Below are 13,810 nucleotides of genomic sequence, written 5' to 3' on the forward strand. Positions count from 1 at the left end.
GGCACAGATGTTAGCTCAGGGCCAATCTTCCTCACCAAAAAATAAAAAAAAAGAAAAAAAGAAAGAGAAAAGCCAGTTATGAAGCCTCCCCAGCTCACCTGGGGGTGCTTTCGGTACTATTTCTCCTTAGCATATTTCTTGCCAAAAAACCAAAAAGTATCATTGTTTTGTCTCTTTCTACAAAGAAGAAAAACACACAAAGGGTGTCCAGGGTAGGGGAGAGGGAGGTCCAGCTGGACTCTAGGATGCTGGGATTCAGGCAAGGTTGACCTGCAGCCCCACACCCCATCGTCCTGCAGCTGAAGAACAAGTTGATGATCTTTCAGGCCTCTCAGTCTTGCTGTTCCCTGGATTCCAGATGACAGAGAGCCAAGCCAAGTGTGAAAGGCCAGCAGTGACCTGGCTCTACCCCCAGATGCCCTGTGACCTTGAACAGGTCACATGACCCCAGTGGCCTCATTCCCATCTGGGCAGCGGGAGGCTGAGCCAAAGGCTCCTCCCAGGACGTCCCAGCTGCAACCAAAATCGACATGGGATTCTTTGCTTTCTGTCCTTCCCAGCACCCAGCTCTCTCTCTCTGTTGGGTTCATTTTCTTCCCAATGGGATTGCCTTATTTAGCATAAAACAGGCTGGTGCTGTGTGCCTGGCTAGAGGCAACGGTGCCATCACAGCAAGCCAAGAGCAAATTCGGCATTTGTGAAATAGATAACATTAATATTTTTGAAATATCACAAGTAAAATAATACAGGCCCTTTGACCCTCTCAAGTCATTGTCACGTCTGCGATCTCATTGCCTTTCACACCCACCCAATCACCCAATGAAGGCAGGCAAGCTTCTTCCCGTGGCGCAAGGAGAAAAACAGAAGATTCTAGAAGGTCAGAAACAGACCCACGGCCAGTCAGCCTGCTGGCGAGGGCAGCACAGTGCGAACTGAAACCCAAGAAGATTGACAGCCTGAGGGGGTGCAAGGGAGGCTAGCTGGGGGAAAGAGGAGCCAGTCTCTGAGCTCCCACTATGTGCCTTACACACAGTGTGTCCTCCACAATCTAGGAGGCCCACATATTCTCACTCTGCTCATTTTACAGTAAAGAAAAAGGAGGCTCAGAGAGCTAAGTAAATTGTCCAAAGTTACACAGCCAATGGGTGGCAGAGCTGGGATCCAAATCGTAATCTGTCTGAGTGCAATACTCTTTATCTTTCCGCTCCCTCCAATGATCCTGGAAACTCAACGGTTAAAAAAACCCTCAAGTTCAAAATGGGGGTGGGGGAGGGAGAGGAGCGGGAGGCTGAGAAGAAAGCTAAAAAAAGGATTCAATCTGGGTAATGACACTCCTCCTCGCCCATTCCCAGGCAGGAGGTATGAAAAGGCAATCGTAGGAACCCACCAGACATGCATTTTCCAGCTGGCTGAGTGTTAAAAGGGGGATTGGAATATGAAATAGATTGGTCACAGTTGGGGCACTCTCAGAACAAAAGGAGCAATCCCCTCTTCTGCCCGGGGGTTTTCCCCCCTCTCTCCAGATGATTGCCACGAGGGGAACTTACGAGATGCCAACAGCTGCTAGGGAGCCCAGGGGGATGCTGGCAGCAGGCTCCCTGAGGTCGCCCCCCATGTTGAAGCCGGCCATGACTCCTGAAAGACACCCAAATGGGAAAGGGGTGAGCTGCGGACCCGGCGGGTCACCGTCCCTGCCCAGGGACCCTCTCCTGGAAGCTAACCCCTGTCAGGCCCTCCCCTCTGCAGCTCTGCAGACCAAGCTTCTCAATCGCCCCTGGCAACTGGGGAGGCATCCGCGGGGCCTGAAAGGGACCTTTGTGGGTTGGGTGATGCTCGGGAGGAAAGCCCTACCGCCTACAAAAGCATATTATGGCCCAGCGCAAAGTAATGAGGGTGAGGGAGGCCGGCAGTACAAAGGTCCCGCGGGAGGCCATACGCTGAGCTCCGCCTTCTTGCTGCAAACACCCCGGAGAGGCTCAGCCTTAGTAAAGTTCCTGCTTCTGCTGCCCACTGGCTACACGGGTGTTCAGGTGTCCCGGGGGCAGGTTCCAGCCAATAGTCAGAGCCAGAGACTATTTTCAAAGCTCCTGAGCTGCCAAAGGGCTCTAAACAAACTCCAAAGAACAATGCTGATGCTACGAACACTGAGTCACAAACTCCTCTTCATCATCGCCTCTGCTCCCCAAGAACACTCGTGAAAAGTAACTGGTCGTGATAGGGAGGCGAAGGGGAAGACAGTGTGGGATGCTGAGGAGGGCACGTCGCCTCTGTCCGCGCATGCACACAGAGGAAGGCAACTAGACCACGTGATCAGAGCATCCAACACGGGTCCAGCCCTCAAGCGCTCTGCAAGGGCTGGACCACAAAGCCTCACGGAGGGGTGGGTGCATCTGAATGTGGCCTTGAAGGAAGATTTGTACAGGCCTAGGGAGGGGAATGGGTCTAACCCCATCATTATGGATTTATGACACTTTCAACCTGACAGGGCCTTGCTAAGTGCTTTCCGTGCATTTTTCATCTTGTTTAATCCTCACAACCACCACATCAAAAAAGTAGAATTATTATCCCCCCCATTTTATAGAAAAGGAAACTAGTACTCAAAGAGGTTAATTAAAGTAGCCTAAGGTCACTCATTTAGTAAGTGGCAAAGCTAGGATTCAATCCTGGTCTGCCTGACTCAAAATTAAGCTCTTAACGTCTCTGCTACGATCTTCGAGGGAGCTCGAAGGAAGTGGAGTGAGGTGGAAGTTTGAGGCTGGACAGTTAAAGTGGGGCTATGTCAGAGAGGACCTCGAATGTCGGGCCAAGGCTGGGTCCTGCATATACTTTGACGCGCCCATTCCACGGCTAGAATTTTATCCTAAGTCACCAGTCAAGGATACGAGTAAAGATTTAGCCAAAAGTGTTTATAAATACTTGTTTATAATAGTGAAAATTAGAAACAACCTAACGTCTAAAACTAGGGGATTGGCTAAATACGTGATGATGCATCTGTCAGTAAATACAAGGTCTCCAATACTGTCAGGGATGTGTTGTGACATGGAAAGATATTCCAAAGGTATTGTTTCATTTTCAGAGGCATATTAGAAAACAGAACATACGGTATGATCCCACTGTTGTAAAAAAAACCTAAAGAGATAAATAGATGCATAGAAAAAGGAAAAAGGAACTAGAACATGTTTTAAAATGTTAGCAATGTTATTTCTGGGTGATGGAAAAACAGATCTTTTTTTTTATTGCTTGTCTATGTTTCCTCAATTTTCTACAGTGATCATTTTGAAATGAGGGAAAATGGTTTTTAAAATGGCATGTTAAGCACATTTTCTGTCCTCTTGTTCCCCACCCTCCCAAGATCCTACTAAAAGAGAGAGTAAAGGGGATGCAGGGACACACGCCTACAGGCAAAGAGGATCCCGAGGGGGAGCCTTGAGTAGATGAAAGGTTTCCACAAATGTCTGGAACATAGAAAATGATACAGCATGAAAGGGGAGGAGAAGAGAGTGCTGGAATGCTTCTCTAGAGGATCCGAATAAACTGCCCAAGGAAAACCAGGGCTGCTAGTGTGGACGTTTGCACCCCAAGTGAAGCCTCCTCAAGAACCAGCCGTGCTCACAAACGCACAGCAGTGAGCTTTCCCGTGAAGGAAGAGCTCCATCAGGGAAACAGACGTGTACACGCTGTGGCAGGGAATCCACGCCAGCAACCCAGATCGCCAGGGGTGTGATGAAAACCAGCAACAAATACATAAACACACGCATGACAAAAATAGAACAACCTGGGCTGGAAGAAACATACAAATCAGGACACAGAAGGGACTTTTGAAGAAAACACTAATTAGTAGTTCCAGACACATACAAGAAGAATATTCTATCTAAAGCAAGATGTTATGAAAAACAAAACAATCCAAGAACAAGAATGAAATTTTGGAGATTAAAAACAAGATCACTAAAATTAAAAATGCAAAAGAAGATCTAAAAGATAAAGGTAAGTAAATATCCCAGAATTTAGAACAGAAAGATACAACGGTAGAAAATTTGAGCAAAGGACAGGAGAAATCTTGGAGTTACATCACCCAACTAACAAGAGGTCCAAAAAGAGAGAAGAAGAGAACAAAAGAAAATAATCAGATAAATAATAGAAATAAATGTCTCCAAACTGAACAAGACACAAGTCTTCAGGTTGAACTATCCCATAAAGTAGACAGTACAAAGAAGAGAAAAAGCCCATATTTAAATGCATCATTGTGCAATTTCAGGAGAAATCCTAAAAATTTTCAAAGACAAAAACTGAACACTTACAGAGGAACGAAAATTAGACTGGCGTCAGACTTCTTATCAGTAACACTGAATGGCAGACAACAATGGAGCACTGATTTTAAAACTCTGAGCAAAAATTATTTGACACTAGAATTTTAGCCAGATTACCAATTAAGTGAAAGTAACGTTAAGCAAACAAGGGCTCAGAAAATTTACCTCCCACATATCATTTCTGAGGAAGATACTAAAGCATGTACTCCAGCAAAATGAGGATGTAAAGCATGAAGGAGAAAAACATGAGATTCAGAAAACAGTGGTAATAACTCAGGAATGGAATAAACTCCCAAAATAACAGTTGTACAGCAGAGAAACGAGGAGAGATTAAAGCAGAAAGATGGAGGCCCCCAAGAGGGATGCCTCTGGAGAGGAATAGGATTCAACACAATGGGCAGTACGATTAAGAAACCGAATAACTTTAAGGTTATGCTGACTGCATATTACAGCAACAAGAGAAAAAAAAAAAAGGTTATTGAAATTCCAGGAAAAGTGAACAACAAAGTCAAGGTCTAAATATGAAGCAAGCTAAAATGTGACATGATTTTAAACAACTAATAAAATTAGGAAAAATTAACCCATTTGGCCACAATTTTAGGGACATTCTCCCCTAAATGGCATAAGGACCACATCAGAATTGAAGCAAAGAAATGGAACTCTAGCTCATAACTTTGCTCTCCAATGAACAACAGTTACACAGTTATAATAGTGTATATATTTATTGTTCTTTTAACTTCTAAGATTGATCTATAGACAAAGCACAGAGGACGCAACTATAGCTATGAAATAGAATACAAATATTATCTGCCTTGATGAAGTAATAGTAAAGCTGTAGCTAATCATATAGAAAGTGAAAAGAGGGAAGAGAAAAAGCACTAATATTTTTGTCACAGTAGCGTGGAAAACAAAATATAAGCCCCACGATCTTCAGTCAGGCCTGGCTTGAATGTTCCAAGCTTCAGTTTGTTTAACAAGAAAACTTGAAAGGTGAGCTAGCCATTAAATTTGTTAGGCAGATAAGGAAAGGCTAGCAAATGTTTATATACCAGTGGCAATAGATTTTAAGTTAACTCTGTACTTATTGTGTATCTTGTCATCATAAAAGAGAATTTCAAAGTGCTTGATAAGAAGAGCAAAGAAATTCCCAAGAATATTGAGCAGTTTTTCTTTGAAGTTACAAAGACTGTTGACTTTCAACCTTAACACAAAAACGTTTTTAATAGTTTTGAGTGTGTGTGTGTGAAACTGCGTTCGCTTAAAGTTGTAAACTACAGTTTTCATGGGATTTCGCCCACTCGCCTGCCAATAATCAACGCATTATGGCTTCCCTGATATTGTTCCAAAACGCAAACATAAAAGGATTCTGCAGATTCTCTTAAAATTAGGGATTCCCTTAAGATAACTAAAGCACTCCTTGTAAAAAAGTTTTACACATACAATAAGTATGACTCTAATACATTCATCTTAAAACACGACAGAGAATCTCACTTTCCTACACCAACAATAAAAACTGAAGGGTTGTTTCCTAGAATTGACAAAATAACAGAGATTTAAGTATATTATTTAAAGTTATAAAAGTAAGCAAAAAAGAAACAAAAATAAAAATATAACTATCAAAAATTGGGAAGCCGAAGGAGGAGCATGTAAGGAAGCTAAACTCTCCTATTTCTTAGCATGGGGTCAACAGACAATGTCTGACTTTGACTAATCAAGTTATAGGGAGAAGCTTATTGCTTGGTGATACACAGCTAGCTCCCACAGGACTGAAAATGATGAAAAGTGGCTGCTCCTATGGAGGGGTAATTGGAGTGATGAGAACTGAGGTGGGCGACTGTTGCTTTATATTACAAGCACCTCTGCAGTATTTTATTTTTATTATGTGCAGATCTTATTTGCATTAAAAAAGGAATGTCCAGGACCTGCCTCACTCTGACCAGTGCTCTCGGGACCAGGTCCCATCGCTGAAGCTCTGGTCAAGGGCTAGGGCCCCACTGCTTGCTGCCAGAACAATCTGGTGCCAAGGAAACCCCTGGCTGGATCCTCACGTTGACCTGACTCCCAGACCCAACTAACTTCATCTATTAACACCACCCCTTCCTAGACCTCTCAAATTCTGACCCTCTGCCAAGGTTCCCACCTGTGCCCAGGCTTGCTGGTGCCTCACCTGCACGGCCACACTGCCTCCCACTGTCTGAAATGGCCTGAGTCTGCCCCCAAGCCCCTGGCAATTTTATGCCCATTCATGCAGCTTTGTGAGATTACAGACTGCTATTTATTCTCTGCCGTTTTAGTACCTCCTACACATTGTCATGTCATTTTGTACACTTTCCTTCAGATTGTTTACCAAAGTTAATAAATGAAGATCCATGAGAGTTCCACTTGCGTAAGTACTGTTGAGGAGGAAGAAATTTTCCTCTACCTAGATTTTTTTCCTCTGTCTAGATTCTTCTGGCTCATCTAAGAATTAAATCGACATGAGACAGATTAACAAGAGGAACACGAAAGTTTAATAACACGTATACATAGGAGAAAACCAGGAAAACCAAGTAACTCACCAAAATGGCCAACGCCCTCACCTTAAATACCTTCCTGAACTAAAGACCAAGGAAGATGTTGGGGGTGGCGAGAGTCAGAGACTTTAAAGGGAAGGAAGGCAACTCACAGGTGGATGAAAAGGAGCAAATGTTTGGAAAGCCAGTGTTTGGGCACACAGACACAGAACACAGGGGAGCCCAACAAAGGGGCTTCACTGCTTCGTCCCTGCCCACCACCTACCTCACGTTACGCTAAGGTGATAGCTCGCTCTTGAGAGAGGTTTTTTAGGCAGTTAAGGGGGAGGTAGCAAGAAATACTTTCTGAGTCTTCTATTTCTTAAGAATAATCAGCCTAAAATAATTCTCATGTTAAAGACACACATTTTTGGGGTGGCAAATTTTGCTCCCCTTCAGCACACCCTATGATGTTTGCACAGCGACGAAATCGCTTAACGATGCATTTCTCAGAACGCGTCATCACTGTTAAACCACCATGACTATATATGCCTCTGCCTAGGAAAGTGACTGATTAATCCTAATTGCTTCCTGCTTCCAAACAGGTTCTGTATTCATAACAAACGCCCTTTTCTTCTCCCCGACAATCTCTTACGCAGTCGATGACCCAACTGATTATAGGTCCCACTAGCGGGCCTGGAGTGGAGTATGCTGAGATCCTGCTCAGTGGGAGGAGAAAGTGACGCTGACACAGGCCTCCCTAAGGAATGGGCCAGACCCAGACAGCCAGAAAGCTGGCTTTTGAGACAAAGTAGGTAGTCAGTACCGCAGACCCCAAGCACCAGAGACAAGGAAGTGGAGGCACCCTGTGCTCCAGACAGGAAGCCTCGTGAGTGATTCCTGGTGGGGTAACGTGTGATCTGTGCACACTTGCTAGATTGGCTTGCACACCGTGGCTGTCACTTCCAGAATTTTGCCTGCATGTGACTACACAATTCTTAAGCAGATGATCTCTAGTTCCGGTAAACTATAAATGCCTTGCTTGCCAGTTAGATTTAGAAAAATTATTTTGATTTAGTATTTTTTGCCCATGCTCGTCAAGTATTATATATAGAGATTCTCTAGTTTGCTCTCTGTCTGCGTCTGGTGTAATCTAAAAATATTATCACTAATGTTAGAGCTAGGTTTAGGGTGGGTACAGTAAAACAGATACAGTACCATTTCCCAGAACTTTCGTGTCCAGATGTTTTACAAATATTACATTAAAAAAAAAAGTTCCACAGTTTAAAAAAAGTTAGGCAAACCTTGATTAAACAAGATTAGAGAGGTTTTCATTGCTGGATTTACCAATGCCTGTAATAAATTAATATTCATTGTCTATCTCTGAGAAATGTAGAACATAATGTTTCCCAAAACTTATTTGACAATTGGAACTTTTTTTTAATGTATATATATTTTTCTTAAAGACTGGCACCTGAGCTAACAACTGTTGCCAATCTTCTTTTTTTCTTCTTCTCCCCAAAGCCCCCCAGTACATAGTTGTATATTCCAGTTGTGAGTGCCTCTGGTTGTGCTGTGTGGGACGCCACTTCAGCATGGCCTGATGAGTGGTGCCATGTCCACACCCAGGATCCAAACTGGCGAAACCCTGGGCCGCTGAAGTGGAGCACATGAACTTAACCACTCGGCCACGGGGCCAGCCCCTGAACCTTTTTTTTCTTTTAAATGAAACATTTTATTCATTATTAGTGTTCCATGAAACACAGTTTGGGAAACACAAACGATCCGTTTCGTACTTACTATTGGATCTTTACACTTTCCTTGGCAGGCTTCCTAAAATTGTTTAAAATGGCTACTTAGAATCAACGATTCTTAAAGCTGGAAGGTGTCCTGGAGATCATCTACTCCAGTGTTCTATTTTACACATGAGGAAACTGAGGCTCAAAGAGGGGAGGTGATTTTGCCCAATTTTTCAAGCTAACTGCTAGCAGAACCAGTACTAATCTTCAAGGTTCTGGATCTCAAATAAGGGTTCTTTCCACTACATCATACAGTCTCTCCATTTCCTTCTGAGACTCATGCTTTTCTTGGGTTTCTCTTTTTAAAACAGAGTCACTGCATGATTAATTTGGGGTTACCACCCCCACCAGAAGGCTGAACTTCCCAGTTAGAATCAGCCCTACGCGTTGGTTTACCCACAGGTACTTCTGTCACCAGTTCCAAATCACTAGTCTCTGCCTCGTTGAGGGCGTTTCCCCTCCTCATAGGTCTTAAGGTGCCAGTTCCAGGAAGCAGTTGCTTTACCCAAAACCACATTTCCTCCCTGAATCAGGATGATGATCTGGTCTGCACATTTTTACCGTGTCACCTACGTAAACAGCTTGCTTCTTATAGTTAAAGCCTCTAACTTGGTCTTCCACCCTAGTCCTATGGCCTTTTAGCATATCTTTATTGTCTCAGCTTTCATATGGAAGTAAGATGGTGTTGGCCATCACTTGACCAGCTTAGGTTTATGAGACTAAACCTCCAGCGCCATCCATAACCTCCTGGGCACTGACATTACGCCTATAGTTTGGGTGGGTGGCACCGGGTGAAGAGGGGCCTTGGGCTCGGTATCCCGGCTCAAATGTCTGGTCTGACAACAGACATGGACGGCCAGGAGAGGAACTGATCCCTTATACATCTTGAAAATAAGCTCTTGGTTTAAATAACCAGCATAAACGTCAGGTAACCACTTACCAACATCTGCAAGTTAGGGGTCCTTCCCTTTTTTTTCTCCCTGCCCCTTAGTCACCCGTGGCGCCCACAGATCAAAGTCTTCACTGGTTGCCTATTATCATAATCCACTTCCCACCTTATTTTCTTTTTTGTTCCTGAAAACGAGAATTAGAAAGGGGAAAAAAGGCCAATAGTTTTTATAGGCTTTTTTGGCTTCTGTTAGCTGTTCATTGAAGGACTACTCACTCTTTCTCAAGGAACTTCCAAGCTTCCTCCTGGGAGCTTTTCAATCCAAGTCTGTGTCCTTAGAAACCTGCAATTTTCTCTTTCGATGTATAGCTTAATTGTGTCTCTGCTGCCTATTTTCTTTTCTTTCTAAGTTCATGACTTTATTATTTTTCTTTTTCGTTAAGGTAGAACGCCCACGCACTAAGTGCCCAAATCTTCCCCCCTGCCTTTTTTGTTGAGGAAAGCAGTCTGTTACTGTCGGCAGGCAGTGTGGCTCTGCGTCTCTTCATCCACAGGTGGGGAGCAGATTCCTCACCTCGCAGGCCTCTTGTAATTAGAATGAATGTTTATGAGGCACCGAGCACAGGGCCTGGCACCCAGTAGGTGCTAAGTAAATGTCGGCTCCGAGCCCGGAAAGAATGGGCTCCACATCTCACTCAGGAATCCCTTGGGCTCCTAAGGACTCCGGCTGCCTTCCTTAGCTTCCGCCTGCTTTCCAAACCCTGCTCCTCCTCCACACCTGGCTTCCTGGTTTGTTTGGTTAGCTGTTCCTGTAGGGATCTTTCATCCCCTCCTCACTCTGTTCCTGGAGGCAGAACTTGTCAGTCCCCCACCCTTTCAACACCTTAGAGATTCCGTTGGGACAGACGGTGTCAAATAATGGGACATTCAAATGCCAGGACTAAAGGACATTTCTTGGCTTCTGGGTTGGGGTCAGCTCCAGACAGGTGTGTGTCCTCTCTTCCAGCATCCTCTCCAAAGTACGAAGGAAGAAATGGCATTCACCACTTACTGTCTGGGGGACCTTGGAAAATAACCTCTCTGTGTCTTTTTTTCCTCATCTGTAAAACAGATTAAGAATAGAACCCATGGAAGGATCTGGGTTCTATGAACCCGCCTGAAACTTTAAAAAAAATACAGTGATGAATATGAAATTAGGAACAAGGCTTTAGAAGGAGCTCATGCAACTGAGGGCCCCAGAAGCCTAGGTTTCGTCAGCTTCGCGGTAAATCTGCATCTGATAGAAGCCGCCAGGCTGTGGTGAGGTTTAAGGGAAACAGCGTATGTGAAGGGCTCAGCACAGTGCTTGACACAGGAGGCTACTGCAGTGATGAGGATTATTATAGATATTTATAACAATTTTGATAAAATTGTAAATTAATTCTATAAATAAAAATACAAAAATAAACATGGAAAATAATTATAAAGCTTCCTTCTTTCCTCCTGCTCCAGCTCACAAGTCCATCAGAATGCAGTGGGCGGGCCCCCCCTGCAGGTTGTCCTTCTTTGGGGCTCTCAGTTCCTTAAACCTGGGGACCTCCTTCTGGCCCAGCAGGTCTTTTTTCTCTCACCCACTAGACACATAACTTGTGAGGAGACCTAGGGGATATCTTGGGAGGGGCGGAAGGCAGGAGGTAGGCTGGAGCAGGGGGCTGGCACTGACGCCCATTGCCGAGCTGTCCTGAAGACAGCCAGCCAATCCAGAGGGGTCAGCAGATTTCCAGAGCTTCTCAAGGCACGTGCGTGTGTGTATGTGTGTGTGTGTGTGAGTGGGGAGAGGGAATCAGGTCCAGGGAGGTCAAAGAATGTCACAGAATAGAATGGCCCTTGACCAGGCCGAAGGTGACTATGGACATTCTGGTAAAGGCTATTGGTTTCCCTGCTGCATTTCTATGCTGGGTGTGGTCAACCACAAGAGGCCCTTATCCCTTCCAGTAAGAGCTTGAGATCTGGGGACAAGGGTTACATAACTTCACACACTGGTATGATTCCCAGTGAATTTCCACGTCCTAGTTCCTCTATGTATTGTGGTCCTGGATCCCTGGAGTGGCTGCATTTGAGAGTGTGTGTGTGTGTGTGTGTGTGTGTGTGTGTGTGTGTGTGAAAACCCTGTAGGGAGAGATGTTTGTTTTTCAGGGAAAGTTTGGTGGCATAACTTGGAGAAGGAAAATGTTTTGACAAAGCAAATGCAGAGTCTACTCCAAGGTCCCAGCCCCACCCTGCAGCCACTACCACAGGGTGGGGTGGAGCACAGTGAGGACAGAAGGACTTGCTTCCAGAGGAGCCACTGAAACTCAGTCTTCAGCTGCTCTTCCCAGGAAGTCTCCTGCCCTTGGGATAAAATCTCTGAGGTCACCTAAATAATACATCTCTGGCTGGAGATGGGGACACAGGGTAGGGGGACTGACGTGTTTGTTCTTCCAAACTCCTCTCCCCTCTCCACAGCCTGAAAGTTCTCTTGTTCCAGAAGAGGATGGTGTTGGAGGGGGCCCCAGCCGTGACTCACTCAGAGCTAATCCTTAGCAAATCCATCACCATGGAAACTGTCAATCATCCATACTTTTCATAGCTTAACGGAACATCTGCCAGGGGAAAGCTGAGTGATACAAATTGTTCGTCCTGCCTACCATGTTTACACTGGGGCCCCTGGAAAACAGAGAGAGAGCCAGAGGAGGGCAACTCCCCACAGCAGGAAGGTGGCCCAACTCTGGGCACTAATTATTGGGGTGACCTTTGGCGAGCCTTCATCAGCTCCTCTGTCCCTCCTTTCCCAGTTGGTAAAATAAAGGATCAGATCAGTGATTCTCAACCCAGTTGGGCCGAGGTGGGAGGGACAGGGAAGCACATCCCCTAAGAAGGGCAGAGTAAAAGAAGCCTGTGTAGACAGTTTGTTCAACGTTATAATTTTATATTTGGAATATTACAAAATAATATTTTCATAATTTAAACCACAAAAAATAAAGTTAGACTAATATTCTTAGGCAGCAATCTTTCTCAAAGGAAGGACAAAGACACCCCTCTCTGGTCTAGGGAGGCTGATCAGAATTTCCAGTGTATCTGAGGTTTTTAAGTATGATTGTCAAAAATGAATATGGATTAAAAGACAAAAAGTTAAGAGTTGCTGGACGCTGATCTCAAATGTTAGTCCAGTTCAAACTCTGAAGATGCCTCTTGGTGGCATCTTCAAACCTCAGGCTACTGCTAATTTCTTACTGGAGGGAGAAGTGTTGGAGCAGAGGCTCGCCACCTGCCCACTCTCAGACCAGGCCTCCCCTCTCTTTATAAGATGCGGGGCCTGGAGAGGTAAAGGAGGGAAGCCGTGGGAGCAGCACAGAGGGGGCTCAGCAGGGTCACATTACTGAGACAACTCCTGGGGGGTCTGAGAAGAAGGCCCTCTGGAATGCTGCCAGCCAAGGAGGCTGCAGCCCCGCCTCAGCTGTAACTGCTACCCTGGCACCTGCGCCTGGGTCTCACTGCCAGGCTGGAGGAAACGCCCAGGTGGGAAGCCTCTTGAACATGTGCTCCGTCCTTCTGGTGGGGGTGGGGGGAGGTCAACTGCAAGCGAGGGCTGGACAATATTTTCAGATGTTAACTTTTTTAAATTCCCTCTGTTTTATTTTCCCCCTTGCCTTTACTGTCCATTCAAGAGGAAGCTGACCTCTATTTTATTGCCTTAGGGGAGATACTTGGCAGAGAGGAAGCAGAATTTGCCTGCACACTGTTTTGGCTTCCGTTTCTCAAAAACCTGGGCCCTTAGGAGATTTTGGAAGATGAAGGAAGTAGAAAAGATGCAGCGGAGTGGCTGGGGAAAGCATGGAGTCAACAAGAACAGAATTTGCTACACAGTTTGCAGGGCCCAGTGCAAATAAAAATACAGGATCCCAGGCTGGCCCCATGGCGCAGTGGGTAAGTTCAGCGTGCTCCACACCACACGTCAGCCACGCTGAGGTGGCAACCCACATACAAAGTAGAGGAAAACTGGCACGAACGTTAGCTCAGGGCTCATCTTCCTCAAGCAAAAAAGAGGAAGATTGGTAGCAGATGTTAGCTCAGGGAAAGTCCTCCTCACCAAAACAAAAAAAATACAGGATCCCTTGTTCAAAAATTAGTAAGAATTTTAGCAACAGCCGAGCATTAAACTAAGCATGAGGCCCTTCTGAGCTTAGGACCCAGTGTGAAGGCATAGGTCGAGGCCCACAAAACTGGCAGGAGTGTCTCCCCTATTAGAACAGAAGACTGGCCCTGGACAGGAGTGTCTCCCCTATTAGAACAGAAGATTGGCCC

General features: G+C 45.2%; 1 protein-coding gene across 1 annotated transcript in view; it reads right to left on the minus strand.

Annotated features, from left to right (window-relative positions):
• SLC12A8 (solute carrier family 12 member 8) overlaps positions 1-13,810 on the minus strand; it is a 124,689-nt gene that overhangs the window by 31,977 nt on the left and 78,902 nt on the right. Inside the window, exon 6 of the mRNA XM_046658815.1 lies at positions 1,548-1,635. Within this exon, the coding sequence (XP_046514771.1) occupies positions 1,548-1,635 (88 nt within the window). The remainder of the gene's footprint in view (positions 1-1,547; positions 1,636-13,810) is intronic.

The sequence above is a fragment of the Equus quagga genome, chromosome 4 (genome assembly GCF_021613505.1).
Source record: "Equus quagga isolate Etosha38 chromosome 4, UCLA_HA_Equagga_1.0, whole genome shotgun sequence".
NCBI lineage: Eukaryota > Metazoa > Chordata > Mammalia > Perissodactyla > Equidae > Equus > Equus quagga.